At 34.9% G+C, this 19,079-nt stretch overlaps 1 protein-coding gene across 3 annotated transcripts in view; it reads right to left on the reverse strand.

The window, feature by feature from the left end:
* Positions 1–5,636: 5,636 nt before the first annotated feature.
* Positions 5,637–19,079, reverse strand: part of FSD1L (fibronectin type III and SPRY domain containing 1 like) — a 91,569-nt gene continuing 78,126 nt past the window's right edge. For all 3 annotated transcript variants that reach the window (XM_030826352.1, XM_030826290.1, XM_030826241.1), the window contains 2 exons: positions 18,720–18,808; positions 5,637–11,724 (listed from right to left, as the gene is read on the reverse strand). In XM_030826352.1, coding sequence (XP_030682212.1) covers positions 11,599–11,724; positions 18,720–18,808 — 215 coding nt within the window. In that variant the 3' untranslated portion in view covers positions 5,637–11,598. The remainder of the gene's footprint in view (positions 11,725–18,719; positions 18,809–19,079) is intronic.

The raw sequence follows: 19,079 nt of genomic DNA on the forward strand, positions 1-19,079 counted from the left end.
GGCACTCACAGCAACCGCTGCAAAAGCGGCCGTCAAGTGCTGAGCGGCGGAGGCTGACTTGGTTCCTGCAGGGAGGTTCCCGGGGTCCAGCCCCAGACTTGGCTTTCCTGTGACTCTTGTCGCATCCCCACCGCCAGAAATTCACTGAGTCCTGGCGATTCCTCGCTTTTATAATCTAGCCACTTAGCCAAAGCCCTCTTTTATCTCTTGCCTAATTGACAACTACAGCAGCGCACTGAGGCAATCAGAGTTTAAGTTCTCAAACGCTTTCGACAGCGGACGATGAACTGGAGGCAGCAGCTGAGCTGTTTTCCAAGCCCGTTAAATGTGAACTTGATAAACAAGTGATTTTTTTAGTGCATGTGCTTTGCTAGAGGGATTCAGCCTAACTCCCTGAAGTTTGGTTTGGATACAATTAGTAGAGCTAGGGGATAGAGTGGAAAATAGCAGCTGCGTTCACTATTGCTCATGAAGTTGAAGTGCCTTTATGACATTCAAGATTCAGCGACCTATTGCCCTCCAGGTTAAGGCTAGATACAATTTTGGACCTGATTAACTTTTTTCCTTTCTTTTTTTGTAGAGACGTTGGGGGCTAGCAGGGCGGGGTGTGGTGGGGGTGGGCGAGGGAGGGCATCCTCACCATCTTGCCCAGGCTGGTCTCGAACTCCTGGCCTCAAGCGATCCTCCCACTTTGGTTCTTTTAACGGTGTAATCCAAAAGATGGTTCTTAAGGCTCAGATATTGTTACAGATTTTTGAAAACCATAAATCACTAACCAGTTACTGTAATTATAATTTATTTCTACAAAACGGAAAATACTCCCATCATATATTTGTTTTCTAAGCTTTGTTTTTAATTCTATCAGTACAGAAAGAAAAGGAAGAAAACGTCTTCCTCACTTCATAGAGGTTATGACTTTTACCAACTTTTTGTTTTTCCTTCCAGAAATTTCCTATGTACATACAAGCTTACTGTTGAAGTCCTCTCATCCAATGCACTCAGAACGGGTAGGTACTCAGTAGGTTAATAAAAAAAGTGGAAGGTTACACCAAGAGGAAGTAAGTTATCAAAGCTTAATGGCATCCTTAACACAGGTGCTAACATGATGGGACATGGGAAAACTTGAGCATCACATGCTTGCTATTGATTGAAACACATCAAATATAAAAATTCTTGAGTTTATAATGACTCCTTAAAACATAAAATTCAGTCGTGATTGAAGGTTGCCAGGTGGAAGATTAAATATTCTAAAACTTGATAAGAGAAAACATCAAGCATTTATCCTGCCTTTCTTGTATGAACTGAATTTCAGTGTAACCAAAATACTTTTGTCAAGAGTTCCAGCTAATAAATGGAGAATGATAAAACAATCACGATTTTGCAACTCCTAATAAAATAATCGAAAGGGCAACATCAATAGATGATAAAATTAAGGTGAAAGGTTGATGGGGAACTTTATAATAGACTGGCACCCTGAACCCACTGATCTTAATCTCACTAAATTTGGGACAAGCATATATTATGTACTTCCTGATGTGATAGAAAGTACACAGCCACACCTGTGAAGGATTCTTACCTAAAAATTGAACCTGCATTTACTCAAACTCTAGATCTAACACAGGATATAGAGAAGTAACTAAATTCAGAAAATGGGACATTCTACAAGACAAATTCCTCAGTTTTTTTTTCATAAATGGCATTTAAAAGCAGAGGGAACTACTGTAAAAGATTTAAGAGATGTAACGGAGTGCAATGTGTGGACCCTGTCTGGATCCTGATTTGAACAAGCTAACTGTAAAAAGATATTTTTGAGACAACTGAAATTTTAGTATGGACTGATCCATTAGATAATAGTACAGAATTACTGTTAATTTTGCTAAGAATGTTAACAGAATGTGGCTGTTTTTAAAAAGCCATCATGGATGCATATAGCATACTTACAGGTGACATTTTAAAACAAAATAGATGGCACAAACATGGCAAAATTTTAACAATTGATTAGGTGATGAGCACAAAGCACTGGCTTTCTACTTTTCTGTATATTTGGAAATTATAATTAGAAGTAACAGGAAAAGGGAAAAATTATCAGGTTCTTAGAAATAAATACTCTTCAAGTGTGTAACAAATCCAGTTCTGAATAAACCTTTTTAAAAAGGCAGTTTCAGTAGAGCGTTACAATGGCCAATCTTCTGTTTTGAACTAAGTTCATTTTAAGTATGGACCAACTGATTAGAGTATCTCACTGTTTTTCTTACAAAACCATAGACATAATGCATCATCCATCATTTCTAGTTTCCGTTTCTGTAAAATGGACCAGGAACTTAAAGATACAAGTGAAGGAATATAAATTTGGAGTCCTGGGATTTATTTTTAAAAATCTTCCCCTATCACTCACAATTACTTTGGCCACAACTAACTTTGCAACTTTTTAAACTCTTCATCTCTAATGGTTCCCCTACTTTTCTTATAAGTACCTTTTCATACTCATTTCATATTTATATTGGTTTATATATTTACATAATTGGTTTACATACTTATATGACTACAACAGTGACTACCACCTGCATAAGCAGGTTTGGGAACAAACATAACTGAAGGTAAATATACAACTCAACTGGTGGCAGTGTTCCTTATCAAGCATACTGAAAGGTCAAATGTGAGCCCTCAGTTCATGGCAAACGTCAGTCAGTATGCTTTAATCTGGTTAGCAAATACAGTTGAAAGAGGGGGGTACAAGGATACATAAAAACAGCCTCTCTTACAAGTAAATATTCATGTTCTATAAACCACTCAGCTGTGCACACATGTAAGGATGCTGGCCGACTCCTAACATTCGTAGGGTCTGGGCCAAGAATACAAATGAAAGCCAACCCTGACGTATTTTCAGTGTCTAAATAGCTGAGCTTTAACCAACAAATAAAATGTTATACTCTTCTACTTTAACATATATTCTCAAGGAACAGAAATCTAGGTTCAAATATGCGATTCGCAGATTCTTCAGAAGTGTACTAGAAAGTGATACTAGGTTGGTCTGCCCTTTCTTGATCCCCTGGGTCTCTTTTTACTTCTAGCTTAAGCCTGCCACAGGGACCTATCATGCATGCATGTGGACAACTCAGTCTGCACATCCAAGCTTCATCTGTACTTCCCACAAACTGCCAGCCATAGGGGTATATACGTCTGTAGTAGTCTTTTTTCAGGATGGATTTGGACAAAAGGCCTGCACATATCCTGGAAGCAAGCTTCAGGCTGATGAGGCAAGGAATCCTTGGGTTCTGGCTGATAACATAGTATAGAATTATGTGGGTAAAGGAACATGGATTCCAAGTAGGCATAGTCCCTTCGCTCCTCTATTTTTCATCCCATGAAGAGGCACAGCAAGAGTGTGGGGATCCGGTTAGTTAGCTTACCTTAGGTAGGTAACAAGAGTCCTGGAGAGCCCCTGGCCCATGAGTCAGTGCCTCATCCCCAGATAATATAAAAAGCAGCCTGGGACGAAAGCTGCAGGCACCAATAAGGGAACTAGCACAGGGTGTTGTGCCTGGAGACATGCCCATGACTGCACAGATGGAAAAACCTACGGCCCATTTGGATAAAAACCTGCACAAACCTCCAGCTCACTCAGATAAGGGAACAAGGCCTGGCATAGAAATGCGTTTGTCCTTTGTATAGTCAGCAGGTTCCCAAGAAAAGTTTATTCTCCTTTCGTAGGCCTGGGCACAGTGGGCTCTGGTAAGTTCCGGTGGGCACTCTACTTTCCTTTATTAGGACTGTAAGTCCAGCTGCTACGTATCATCACCTCAGCCCGATTGATCCTCGGCCACACCTTCACTTCAGCTTCTTATAGGTCCTGGGCCAAGCTAATAGTATCTATGAATCATTTCACCTGACTGGTCCCGGGCCAAGCCAAGTCACTCATTCGCCAAGACAGCTCGCAGACTAAGCACATTCCGTCCCCTTCTATCCATAAAAATCCTGGACCCCAGCCTCATGGTGGGCACTCCCGTTCGGGACCCCCTATCTGCTGGCAGAGAGTTTTCTTCTTTCACCTTATTAAACTAGCGCTCAAACCTCACCTTTGTGTCCGTGCTCCACAATCGTCTTGGAGGTAGGACAAGAACTGCAGGTGTTATCTCAGACAACGAAAGACTGTTTCAATAACGTAGTATAGAAGTGGGTAAAGAAACACGCATTCCAAGTAGGCACAATCCCTTGGCTCCTCAATTTTTCATCCCATGAAGAGAAGCACCGCAAGAGTGTGTGGTAATCGGGTCAGGGTCCCCTCTCACCCAAGTATACGTGTGTGCACACACCCGTGGTATCGTACTGTATATATTGCTGGATGACTTTTTTGTTTAATATCATGAATACACTTCCATTAACAGCCTATCCTTTAACAGCTGTGTAGGATCACATGGAAATACCAATCTAACCATCTGCTCTTGTGCTGACCTTGTGCAAAAATAAATAAATAAATAAATACAAATACCATGCAGTGTAAGTGTAAAATGGTGTTTAGTAAGGAAAAGTTGGGCAGAAAAATAGAGTGCAAATAATATCCTGAGCTCTTATGCCACAGAACTCCCAGCCAGGCACAAATGAACTGGTATACCAAGGAAAAGGCTCTAATTAAGCCAATTGTCATAATGGTCTATATAACATTTATTGGGGAGGGGAATGTGATGTGCAGAATATATAATATCAAGACCACTACTTAATAATGGTAGTTTGCTGGTGCAGCAAGTTAGAAAAGGGGAGCCTTCAAAATTCTGTTATCACATTCTTTTGTTGAGGCAACTTAGGCCTTTTGAACCAGTTCTGTGCCTTGCTACCGAAAAAGGAATTTACCTCCAAGTCCATCCAAATTTGTAGGTCTTCAATTAATAATTAGGTTGCTACTATTAGCTATGGTAATGCTGCAATGAACATTGGCTTTTTTGTGAGTATATATGTAAGAGAAATACTTATAAAGGAAATTAAGGAGTATGTGCATTTAAAAATCTTAATATTGCTAAAATTGTTCTCCAGAAATGCTGCACCCATTCACTCTCCATGTTCTATAGTGGTTTATCGATCAATCTTTGTCCATTCTTCTTCCTGTGACTCAAGACTATCTAGTCTCCTTTCATTCTTCTTACATAACTTCTTAGTTACAGGAGCTCCAGTCTCACTGATTTTTTTTCTTCTAAACTGTTTTCAAGTTAGAACAAGAATTTTAAAAAGGTTTAGGTTCTGATTCTGACTCTTAGTTACCATCTACCAAAATGTAACCCAACATGTAGCAAGATCCAAAGAAACCAAATTCATAAGTTATATTATAGTTACTAACATAGCATGTTTCATTTTCCGTCTGTAGGTACACTGTTCAAAACAGTGGCTATTATCAATATGCAACTCTATGTAGCCACATATAAAGTGCTCAGTAGCTGCCTATGGCCATTTACTACTGTATTGGACTGCACAAGTAACTTTTCATAATTGCATAAAATTCTGTTGAACAGTAGTGCTCTAAAATGTTAAGCTTTTTAGGCAAAGGAACTATGACTTTTTTTATATTCTCATCCCCAACAGCATATTGTATTTATACTTAAATAAAAGTTAATAAAATCAAACAATGAAGCAAAAGAGAGCAAGAAAAGAGTTTTTAAATTTTTAATGAGATATTCCAGGTGCTTCTGTAAAATCTTAACTGGGACATTCTATACAGAACACAAAATCATTTCAAAATACAAGTTACTCCACTTTGAATACCCTATTTTAAAGTGAAAAAAAAATTTTTAAAGGCTTTGTCTTGTTTCTAAGGAAAATGAAGCCATGTGCTTCTTAAAACACTATTGTGCGGCACTGAGTGCATCATAAGTAGTTCATTAAAGGTCTTCAGCCATAACTTAAAGGCCAAACCTGAGGAATTAGAATTTTTATTATCACAACTGCATAGCAAAACCGTGTCCGGATAATAGACATACTAAATCTGTAGATTCAGATAACCTGTAAACCATTTAATCCAATTTAAAGCAAAACAAATATGTCAGGAGAGATACCAAGAGATAACCAGGTTAACAAGATTTTGAAATGCTTCATCTTTTTTTAAAAATGACAATGCAACAAAGTTGTCAAATGTTCAATGGTCACATTTTATATCATTTATCCAGTGACAACAAACTGCCCAGCCATTTGGTTGTTTGGAAAGAAATGTTTAGACCAAATTCACTCTTTGCATGTGGCACTGGGCAGCCCTAACTTCAAAGTGCAAATGCTTGCATGGAAATATAGCTTAATTCATTTATTTATGCCACTGGTCTACACTGACACAACAATGCTGTGCAAGAGCTTTTACAGCTCTAGAGTAATAGGCTTGAGAAAATACAAAAAGGCCACAAGTCATGCACAAATTAAATGAATATTAAAGAGCATTTTAATTGGGGTTTTATTTTTTTAAAATCATGTTTGAAATCACTGGTGATACCACTTTAAGCACATGCTTTATCAAAGTAAATGCATCTCGAATTATCCAAACACTTAAATCCATTATTAGCTAAAAAGAACACTTTACATTTACATAGCACTTTGCTGTTGCTGAAGCAATTTCACATACTCCATTTCATTTCATTTCCTCACAACAGCCCTGTGAGGTAGGCTGAACAACTTACACTTATTTTATAAATAAGGCAATAGAGAACCAAAGATGATAAGCAATTTGTGTAGCAGTCACAGATCTAGTATATGGTAGAGCTAAGGTGATTAATTTTAAATACTTCAAAAAAGAAGCCGAAATCCTTTTTATATCATATCCAGGGATTTTTAAGACTTGTGGCTTTTAATATAAATTATTCCAAAACTTTAGCTATTATCTGTCTTATAGTATGAATTAGTTATAAAGTTGATTTTGAAGAGTCTCCCTTAATAGGTAAATTAGACTCAGTGCTTTGGTACCTTCGATATATAGGAAATGTTAAAAAAAATTATGCATTCTCATAGCCCTTATGTTCTCCAAAAAGTTCCAATACTAACAAAAATGTGTTTTACCACTTACTATTTGACTTATTTTACCCCTAGTCAAAACTTAATAAGCTCCAAGCCAAAGCAAACACATTCACCTGCCTTCTGCTCTACATTCTGTGAAATCCTCTACATGTCCATTCCCATGGACCAGCTTACATTGAATGGGTACCACTAAGAAAAGATACCAGTTTAAACTCACATAGCTTAAGTGATTATGCATCAGAAATCAGTACCTTATATTGACCCAGAAATAACAAATATTCTTTTATTTAATAATTGAGTCATCTGAAGAGAAAAGTGTACTCTGGCAAATTCTGCTATTTATTTATAAGTCAGTGCTAACTTTGATATGGCATATCCAACAATATACACCAAATGTAATCCATTTAAATCCAAATGAAGACAATATACACCAAATGTAATCCATTTAAACTCCAACTAATTCGAAATGCTTAAACTGTTTAGGTTAATCAAATACTCCAGATAACAAAGCTATTATATGTGACATATCAGGATCACAAATAATTGCAGAACATGCATACTGTCAGATAGACACAAAACTAAACTATACTGAACGTGAGGTAATCTTGCCATGATAATTAAGGAAACATTCATGATCTCTTATAATACTCCAGTGCCAACATTATGAAATGCATCTTTTGGTTAAAAATAACAACTTTGTGGTTATCTGTATACTGAGTAAATTTATGTTGACCATACACTTCCCTAAAAGAATGTATCTAGAGTAACTACACAATCAAAGAAGAAACTTTTTCAGACCCATTACATGTGACTATATAAAAGTGAACCACTTTATATGCAGTTAATTTGATTTTTTTTTTTTTTGCAAACTATAACACATTTTAAACTTCTGACATTAGCAAAACATTTTTAAGAGGCAAACTCTGTCACACTACTCAAAAGCTGCAAAACTATATGCACAGTCCATCAAACTTCACTGGTTCTGGTTAATGTACATACAAAGCAATCATATTTTTACTGCCATATCACAAACACTCAAATATTTGCTGTATGAATTAGCCAATGAATGGAGACTGATCTTTTAAAAACAAATTACGTTTTTAAAAAAATAATTATTTTAAAATATAATCCATTTCTTAAGCCTGGAATCACATATTTTATAGTAAGAAGTCTACACTTTCCTCTTTAAATAAATATTCTTTGAAATAATCATTTTCCATATACTTTTCCAATTGTTTCCATAAGAAACAATAAAATTACATAAACAATTATAATTTTATGGACAAAGTATATAGATAAAAATCATTCTACATAAGTTATGAAATAGCATTATCTTAGCCTAATTAAAAGATTCCATTCCATTTACTTTTATCATTTATACCACCAAGGATCAGTCACAAAAAATTCAAATTATACATATTATTCATGCTTTAATTTCATAAATAAGTAAATTAAAGCAAGCCAATATGTCTCTTTTCATAACATAGGGAAAAATTACTGTTTGCAGAACTGAGTAAATGGGCAAAGTCTAGCTGTACAGCAGCAGTTCACGATTTGTCAAGATGATACAGATGCCATGAATGAAACCCATGTATAGACAGGCATGTCCTTAATACTTTCAGTTAGTTTACCTACACCTGGAACATTCAAAGAATTGCTGTATATTAAATTTCTGTGTGCATTAGTTATTAATGCTTGGTATCTACATATTTACCAAAATTTAAAGACATAATGACGTGGTCAGCCATGAGAGTCAAAATGAATTGTAAAAAAATTCTTTTTCTAAAGTGCTTAAGGCAGCTTCCTTCATTTCTATATCCAGCTTAATAAAACTGGTTTGGAATTCAGTTGCTAAAAGAGAATGCCATACTAAATGCATGTTTGTATAAAACAACTGTTTTACACCTGTGATATATCCATTATAGTCAACCTCTCAAGTATTTCTTTTATAGAAAGCAATCATGTTTGACCTGTGGAAACAAAAACTAAATAAGCAACAAAAGATGTTTCAAAGGATTGAATACGTTTTACAATGTATTGAGCAAGAGCTCAGTATTTTTAAATTCAAATGTAATTGAGAATATTATATATTATAAACAAGTTAATAGTTACCTTATTTTGAGACTAAATAGGCACTATATTTGATTAGTTTTCAGTTTGAAAATGAGGATGACAAACTTTCTCCAGTTTAACTTAACAACAAATAAACTAAAAACATCTTAAACAAAGAAACCACATTTTGTTCTTTAATTTTAGAGACCTTTAAGAAGGCCAGTAAGAAGAAATCCTCAGATTCTTATTTTGAAGTAATAATTGAAAATTTAATATCAAGTAATACATATGATGAGAATTTGGACTGTGGATTTACTGAACTTACACTATTACTATAAAACCTCTCAGAGATGAAACCTCTCCAGTGGAGAGGTTTTCCAAAAGAATATTAGAAAATTTTATGTGAAGCGTTTCAAATGAGAACATGAACACAAGAATCATGTACACTCCTCCAGCCCGATTCATATATGCATTTCCCCATGCCCCTGCAACAGAGGGCCCTCACCACTATAACAATGCTCTGTAGCTTAAACATCAGTTGACACTGCATGGGGCATGGACCAAGCGTATGCTTAGAGGAAAAAGGCACTGAATTAATGAGAAGAAAGAATTATATAAGACATAGTAGTAAAAAATTTTATACAACAGCATCTGACCTTTTCTGTGTCATATTTGCTAAAATTCACTTAAAGCAACTCAACTACTAAAAATTTCTGCTTTCAAGTTTGAGTCTATGAAGGGAATTATAAATTCCCATTTATTTAGATCCCGGAATAGGCCCTCTATAGGGAACAGAACATCTGAAAATTTCTTTCAAACTCTCTCTGAGGAACAAAAACCAAAATTATATTTCTTTGGAGAATCAAGAGTATCTATTGGTTTACTTCATTCTCTAAACTGCCTTGCAGTCTTTAAAATTACCAACATGTCATCAGATAATAATGCAGATTGAATGTCCTCTGGAAAAACAATATTCCAATTCAAATAAAATTCCTCATTTACATTTGTTTTATCAAGGGAACAAAACATCCTATCAGTAAGCAGTAAATTTTTAGAGAGAATGAGCTACTATTAATGCTATTACACAAGTCTCTAAGTAGAAAGCAACTCAAATGTAGGCAGTAATGGTCACTCCTTGGAAGAAGGTTGGTTATCATACCACAATATATTTTAAATGAGAATGAAAAAAAGTCAACAAGAGAAATGAAAAGTTTCAAAAATTAAGAAAAATACAAATTCAGACCTCTTAAAAATGCCCAAAGAATTATTAAATACTGTAATTTTAACTTAGTTTAGCTCAAAGGATGTGAGTTACAAATTATAATTGACTTTTTAAGAATAGTTATGTTCTACTTAACCATGGGTTTTACCCCAAGTTTGGGAAAGATATCTATGTCAATTTTTGTAATAATTGACATTTATTTGAAAAGAAAGTGAATGTAGCAAAAGGACTGAGAGAAAACAAACCTCTGAATGAATGGCTGCTTGAAAAACTCATGTGCCAATTAAGTCAAAGATACGCAGACTTTTTCCAAAACAATTGCTTAAAGCATTCCATATGTTATGAAAAAGAATACATACATTATTTGAGTATTTAGGTACCTCCCTTTATAACCTATCCTTCTTAGATAAAAATTGAGTGATGTATGTTTTTCAATCCTCTATGTAACTTTAATAAACTTTCATTCCTATTAGAGATGTTAAAAATCAGCATAATTATTATCAGTGCCACATCCAAGTGGGAATTTTACCAAACACAACTATTAAAGGTAGGATTCAACTAGACAACAAAATCAAAAAATATAAGGCTTTTAAAAATCTTACTCATCACCTAAAGTGATGGAATGAAAAGAACTGTAGTTTAACGAGGCAACATATAAAGAATACCCCCCTTGCCATTGTTAGTGTAGTAGGTAAAAAACTGAAATTTGGGTGATTTTAAGCTGTTGTGTCTAGAAATTTCTTATCACAATATTTTGGAAAAAAGAAAATTATATACAATCTAGTCAATAAACAAAAGAGGATAATTTTGTAAAACTTATTTATAAAAGAGGAAAAATAAACCATTTGAAAACATTTTTACCATTCCCAACATATGATTTCAATTTTTAGAAAACCTTAGAGAACTATGTGTTTTTAAAGCTTCTGTGTTAGAGCTAAATAATAGATTGTAATGAGATTTTAAAAAGACAAAGTACAGAAGAAAGAAGGCTAGATTTAAAAGCTTTTCTCCCCAGGCCTTAGGGTTACCATATGTAATTAAACATTAGAAGAGTCAAAGTAATCCAAGAAATACAAAAATGAGTTTTTATGTTAAACACTGCCTTTTCCCCCATTTACTCTTCAATCATCAGTTCTTTGCTTGGTATCTGCTTGCTTCTATGATACTGCACAGTAGGTTCCTGCAAATGCTTCATACTAGGTGTTTAATGATAACAGATTCCAGGCCTCAAAGCAGAACACAGCAAACCTGATTTTCACTACTCACAAATTCCTGTGATTAGTAACTGCACAGAAAAGGCCACCCCATCAAGCGGGAAGGTAAACATATCTGAGTAGACACTATTGAGTAACAACATTGTTCAGGCTGCTAGCTGAACCAGTCATTCCATTTTCACTTTTCTGAAGTGTTCTCACAGCACTTGGAACCTGCATCCCAGTACTCAAAGAAAGTCCACCACACCATACCTAAGAAAAGACAAAAAAACCTGTCAGATTTCAAATCAAACTAGAACTTCAGTGATTTTTAAATTTCCATTTCAAAGGCAAAATGCTACACATATGAACATCAATCATTCTCAAACAGATAACTGTCATATTTCAGCTGAGAGGAAATGGAAAGACTAAATCGCAATTATTTTAGAACCACAGAGGCCAGAGGAGGTCTTGATGGTAGCAGAACCAACTGAAGCCGCACCCAAGAGAGGGAACTCAGGGCTGCAGAAATTGAGAAACTTAATTGGCTTAATCTAGGCAAAAGATATTACCTATCATTACTGATGCTAACTTTGACAACCAAGGGAAGCATACAAAGCACCAACTGACTTCCCACTTATGCTTTTGGTTTTGATAATGAGATATGGCCTGACACTATAAAAATCTAACACCCCTGTGTTAACAGTAAAATCCACTGTTTTCTTCCCTACCATGTTAACAATAAGAACTCTTTTATAATTCTTTAAGAAGGACTCCTGACAAAAATGCAAATCCCAATATCCAGATGCACTTCCCATGTTCTATTACTTATCATAAATATGAATGACTTTGTGAAAGATAAAACTGCTTTGCTTAGGCTGGTTCAACATACGCAAATCAATAAACGTAATCCAGCATATAAACAGAAACAAAGACAAAAACCACATGATTATCTCAATAGATGCAGAAAAGGCCTTTGACAAAATTCAACAGCCCTTCATGCTAAAAACTCTCAATAAATTAGGTATTGATGGGATGTATCTCAAAATAATAAGAGCTGTTTATGACAAACCCACAGCCAATATCATACTGAATGGGCAAAAACTGGAAGCATTCCCTTTGAAAACTGGCACAAGATAGGGATGCCCTCTCTCACCACTCCTATTCGGCATAGTGTTGGAAGTTCTGGCCAGGGCAATCAGGCAGGAGAAGGAAATAAAGGGTATTCAGTTAGGAAAAGAGGAAGTCAAACTGTCCCTGTTTGCAGATGACATGATTGTATATCTAGAAAACCCCATCGTCTCAGCCCAAAATCTCCTTAAGCTGATAAGCAACTTCAGCAAAGTCTCAGGATACAAAATCAATGTGCAAAAATCACAAGCATTCCTATACACCAATAATAGACAAACAGACAGCCAAATCATGAGTGAACTCCCATTCACAATTGCTTCAAAGAGAATAAAATACCTAGGAATCCAACTTACAAGGGATGTGAAGGACCTCTTCAAGGAGAACTACAAACCACTGCTCAATGAAATAAAAGAGTACACAAAGAAATGGAAAAACATTCCATGCTCATGGATAGGAAGAATAAATATCGTGAAAATGGCCATACTGCCCAAGGTAATTTATAGATTTAATGCCATCCCCATCAAACTACCAATGACTTTCTTCACAGAATTGGAAAAAACTACTTTAAAGTTCATATGGAAACAAAAAAGAGCCCACATTGCCAAGACAATCCTAAGCAAAAAGAACAAAGCTGGAGGCATCACGCTATCTGACTTCAAACTATACTACAAGGCTACAGTAACCAAAACAGCATGGTACTGGTACCAAAACAGAGATATAGACCAATGGAACAGAACAGAGCCCTCAGAAATAATACAACACATCTACAACCATCTGATCTTTGACAAACCTGACAAAAACAAGAAATGGGGAAAGGATTCCCTATTTAATAAATGGTGCTGGGAAAACTGGCTAGCCATATGTAGAAAGCTGAAACTGGATCTCTCCCTTACACCTTATACAAAAATTAATTCAAGATGGATTAAAGACTGAAATGTTAGACCTAAAACTATAAAAACCCTAGAAGAAAACCTAGGCAATACCATTCAGGACATAGGCATGGGCAAGGACTTCATGTCTAAAACACCAAAAGCAATGGCAGCAAAAGCCAAAATTGACAAATGGGACCTAATTAAACTAAAGAGCTTCTGCATAGCAAAAGAAAGTACCATCAGAGTGAACAGGCAACCTACAGAATGGGAGAAAAATTTTTGCAATCTACTCATCTGACAACGGGCTAATATCCAGAATCTAAAAGAACTCAAACAAATTTACAAGAAACAAACAAACAATCCCATCAACAAGTGGGCGAAGGATATGAACAGACACTTCTCAAAAGACATTTATGCAACCAACAGACACATGAAAAAATGCTCACCATCACTGGCCATCAGAGAAATGCAAATCAAAACCACAATGAGATACCATCTCGCACCAGTTAGAATGGCCATCATTAAAAAGTCAGGAAACAACAGGTGCTGGAGAGGATGTGGAGAAATAGGAACACTTTTACACTGTTGGTGGGACGGTAAACTGGTTCAACCATTGTGGAAGACAGTGTGGCGATTCCTCAAGGATCTAGAACTAGAAATACCATTTGACCCAGCCATTCCATTACTGGGTATATACCCAAAGGAATATAAATCATGCTGCTATAAAGACACATGCACACGTATGTTTATTGCGGCACTATTCACAATAGCAAAGACTTGGAACCAACCCAAATGTCCAACAACGATAGACTGGATGAAGAAAATGTGGCACATATACACCATGGAATACTATGCAGACATAAAAAATGATGAGTTCGTGTCCTTTGTAGGGACATGGATGAAACTGGAAAACATCATTCTCAGTAAACTATCGCAGGGACAAAAAAACCAAACACCACATGTTCTCACTCATAGGTGGGAACTGAACAATGAGAACACTTGGACACAGGAAGGGGAACATCACACACTGGGGCCTGTTGTGGGGTGGGGGGTGGGGTGAGGGATGGCATTAGGAGATATACCTAATGTAAATGACAAGTTAATGGGTGCAGCACACCAACATGGCACATATATACATATGTAACAAACCTGCACGTTGTGCACATGTACCCTAGAACTTAAAGTATAATAAAAATAAAAATAAAATAAAAACTGCTTTGCTTGTGAACAGAGCAGCAATGATTCAATAAAGTGAAAAATAAGATTTGGGACACAGTCAAAAGAATTAAAATATGAAAATGCAGATCACTGACACTATTATCAACTACTATGTATATATTAATAGTAGACACAAGCTTAAAGCAAGGGAAATTCTAGAAGTTGTTTAAGTATCATCACCTTCAATTATATCCTTAAGTGTTCAATATCTACTAAGTAACTAGGTTATTGTACCAAAGAATCTACTGAACTGTGAAATTTGTAATTATATAATTAACATTATAAATTTTCAAAACTAGCAGGCTCAGTAATGATAACTCCCAAAATACAAAAGCTACTTTCTGATTATAAAACTACTATATTATTTTTTGGAAATTATTTAAATGATTTAGAAAAATATTTACTCAAAATATCTAACATGAAGATGCAAAGGGAAATCAAGAAGAAAACATAAAACCTTTGTGACCTTGAGTTAGGCAAAGCATTACCCATAATAGGGAAAAAAATTACTAAATTGGACATCATATCAAAATGAAAAACTTCTCTTTGAAATGTTCAGAAAATGAAAATGCAAACCATAAACCAGGAGAAAATATTTGCAAAGCATATATCCAATAAAGGATTCACATCCAAACTGTACAAAGAACTCTTAAAAATAGGAAAACCAGGCAGTGGCTCATGCCTGTAATCCCAGGATTTTAGGGGGCCAAGGCTGGCAGATCATTTGAGCCCAGGACTTCCAGACCAGCCTGGGCAACATGGCAAAACTCCATCTGTACAAGAAACATTTTTTAAATAGCCGGGTGTGGTGGTGGGCACCTGTAATCCCAGCTACTCAGGAGGCTAAGGCGGGAGGATCACTTGAGCCCAGGCAGTTGTGACTGCAGTGAGCTGTGATCTAGCCTGGGTGACAGAGCGAGACCCTGTCTTAAAAATAAAGTAAAATAAAAAAATAAGAAAACAGTTAAGTCCTAAAAAGTAAGCAAAGAATTTTAACAGATACTTGAAATAAATTATATGAATGGCAAATAAGCACATGAAACATCATTTGTCATTAGGAAAGTACAAATAAAAACACAATGACATACCACTACACACCTATTAAAATGGCTTAACAACAACAAAAAATCTGGTAATATGAAATAATAGCAAGGATATGACCAACTCTCATATCACTGATAGGAAGGCAAAAAATGGTACAGCCACTTTGGAAAACATTTTGGTAGTTCCCTATGAAGCTAAACATACACTTTCAATGTGATACAGCAACTCTATTACTGCTCTTAGGTATTTACCCAAGGGAAAATCCCATATGTAAATGTTTATAGTGATTTTATTCATAACTGCCCCAAACTGGGAAAAACCCAAGTGTCTTTCAACTAGAGAATGAATGAATAAACTGTGATACATTCATGTATGAAACACCACTCAGCAATGAAAAAGAGAATACTGACACCACAACAACATGGATGAATTTCAAATGCAGCATGGTACAGAATCAAAAGGCTACATACCATACAATTCTATTTATACGATGTTCTGGAAAAGGTACAACTATAGGGCCTACGAACTGGTTACTGATAGCTAGGGCTGGTTGTGTGGAAGGGTCCACTATAAAAGAACACAAGGGAATTTTCTAGGGTGATGGAAATGTTCTATATCTTGATTATGGTGGTGGTTATACAACTGCAGGCATTTGCTAAAAAAACCACAGAACTGTACCATACTATAAATTCAATAAAACTGACTTAAAAATTAATCTTGTACACAAAACATTTAATAGGCATTAACATACTTAATAAAAGTAAGCCTTCAATGAAGGAAAAAAAATTTTTAACAAGCTTAAAATAATTTCTTGCAGTATCTTAATGACATTTACTAAAATAATTACAGTATTATTTGGAATGAAAAACAATAAACTCAGTAAATACATAAATGAGATAGATTCAAATTAAAAGTAAATCTACTATTTATAAAAGCACACCTAAGACTTGGAAAAAATTTTTCTGCATTCCACATGGTAAACAATTCATCCTTGACGGACCAGTTTGGAAAAATAGCCAAAAATGCGTAATATGGCAGAAGTTTGTACAAAGTTTAAAAAAAAAAAGGAAAAAGAAATAACCCTTCCAATATCTTTATGTTTCCATGAGCAATAACTTTAGTCACTAATCAGTTACTTTTAATGTAAAAATAGGTGTCCTGGTTATTGTTTTAAACTTAAGAGATTAAAGTATCTGGAATAAATAATTATTATGGATAATGAGATTTAAAAGCACTGTATTTTCAACCCACTCATACTCTGGAAACTTTCTCCTTATAGTTGAGAAGTTACAGTTAGGGGTGATGACAGAAGAATATACATGCAAAATATTCCATTTGAAATATACCATCTTGATTTATAGAGGTAGCCTCCAAATTTAACGAAAGCTCTAGCCGAAGTAATGGTAACTTTAACTGAATCCCAGAACTCCCCACGGGAACCTAACCTATGAAAAGATGCATAAGATTACGAGTTGGAAAAAGCAATAATATTTGCTTAAATAAATTCAAAACCATGTTTTATTTTGTGCAGAGAAACATAAATTTTTCTCTTCAGCCTGAAATTGAGTAGACCTGTAATTACACAGGATATAATTGCTATGTGGTGTGCATACATATATTCAGCATAGCACACAAAGACAGTCATCTAATATTGTATAAAGATGACATTGTGCTATGATCTTGTCAATAAATGGTCCTGGAATAATTGGATATCCATGGGGAATTATAGAACGTATCTAGATCCTTACTTCATACCAAACATACCAATTCTACATTGTACTTGCATTGTAAATGTAGTCTATATCTAAATGTACAAGGTAAAGCTTTTAGAAGACAAGAATATTTTCATGACCTTGGGGGTGCATACTGATTTCTTAAACAGAACACAAAAAATGCTAACTGTAAATGAAAAAATTGATAAACTGAACAAAATTAACTTTTGTTTATCAAACGATACCAATAAGGAAAAAGGAAAGCCGGAGTGAAGAAGATCCTACAAATTAACCCATAAGAAACAGGAAGACAACCTAATAGAAATACAAGCAGAAGATCTGAATAGCTAGTTCACAAAAGAATATACCCAAATAGTCAACAAATATATAAAAAGGTGCTCAACAGCACTAGCAATCAAGGAAATGCAAATTAAAACCACAATGTAATATATCATCCACTAGAAAGACAAAAATTTTTTTAAAAGATAATACCAAGTGTTGAAAGGATTTGAAGGAACTCAAATTCTTACATACTGCTAGTTGTAAATTAGCATAACCAACCATTTTGGAAAACCGACAGTTTTACAGTTGATTATACATATACCATATGATCTAGCAACCCCAATCATAGGTATATACTCAATGGAAATATACACATACATTTATCAAAAGATATGAACAAAAGTATCCATAGCAGTTCTATTTGTGTAAGTCCCCAAATGGAAACCACCCACATATCCAACTAAATTAAAATTTATAAATCAATTTATATAGTCACAGAATGGAAAACTATACAGCTATGAGAATGAATGAACTATAACCACATAGAATATGGATTAATCTCACAAGCATAATGTTGAGTCAAAAAGATACTGTATGATTCTGTTTATATAAAACTGAAAAGGAAGTAAATTTAGGGTATTAAAAGCCAATACAGTGTTAACACTGGAGAAGGGCCATTAGGGACTGGAAATGGGCACTAGAGGGGGCTTCTGAGGTTCTTGTAATGTTCTAAGTGCTAATTACATACATGAGTGCAGTCCTATAAAAACTCATCAAACTACATGATTTGTGTACTTCATGTATTAACATTAACTTCAATAAAATATACCAAAAATATATAAAAACAATCACAGATTTGGGAGAGGGTGAATTGGGGAAAGGGAGAAGAATATGAAGAAAAAATAAAATATTCTCCTTCTCCAAATATACAGTATAGAATATTCTCCTTAAAGTTGCCAAACCAAGTAAAATATAAGTTAGGTATATATAAAATATAAAACATACTAACCATGAAACCAGGTAGTACTGGCTGAGTAAACTTTGTCTTAAAGGAATATAGCAACTGTTTAGAATTTGCATCATAGAATGAAAGTTGACCTAAAAAAGAAGGAAAAAAAAGCCTAATTTATTATACAAAAAAATTGTAACATTTAATTCTAATGCATAATCATGCAAAAAAGTAATAATATATAAGTTGGCATTAATTTTTGTTATAAACTATGAGGACTGGATTAATTATTCTCACTTGAAAATCAGAAGGACAAATGCTTAAGGAAAAGCCCAACCAATTTTCTTCCCCTGGTTTTCAAGACTTCTATAATACCTCTATAATCTAGCACTATTCTACTTATTTAATACAAACTATTTC

This window comes from Nomascus leucogenys, chromosome 1a, assembly GCF_006542625.1.
Source record: "Nomascus leucogenys isolate Asia chromosome 1a, Asia_NLE_v1, whole genome shotgun sequence".
Classification (NCBI taxonomy): domain Eukaryota; kingdom Metazoa; phylum Chordata; class Mammalia; order Primates; family Hylobatidae; genus Nomascus; species Nomascus leucogenys.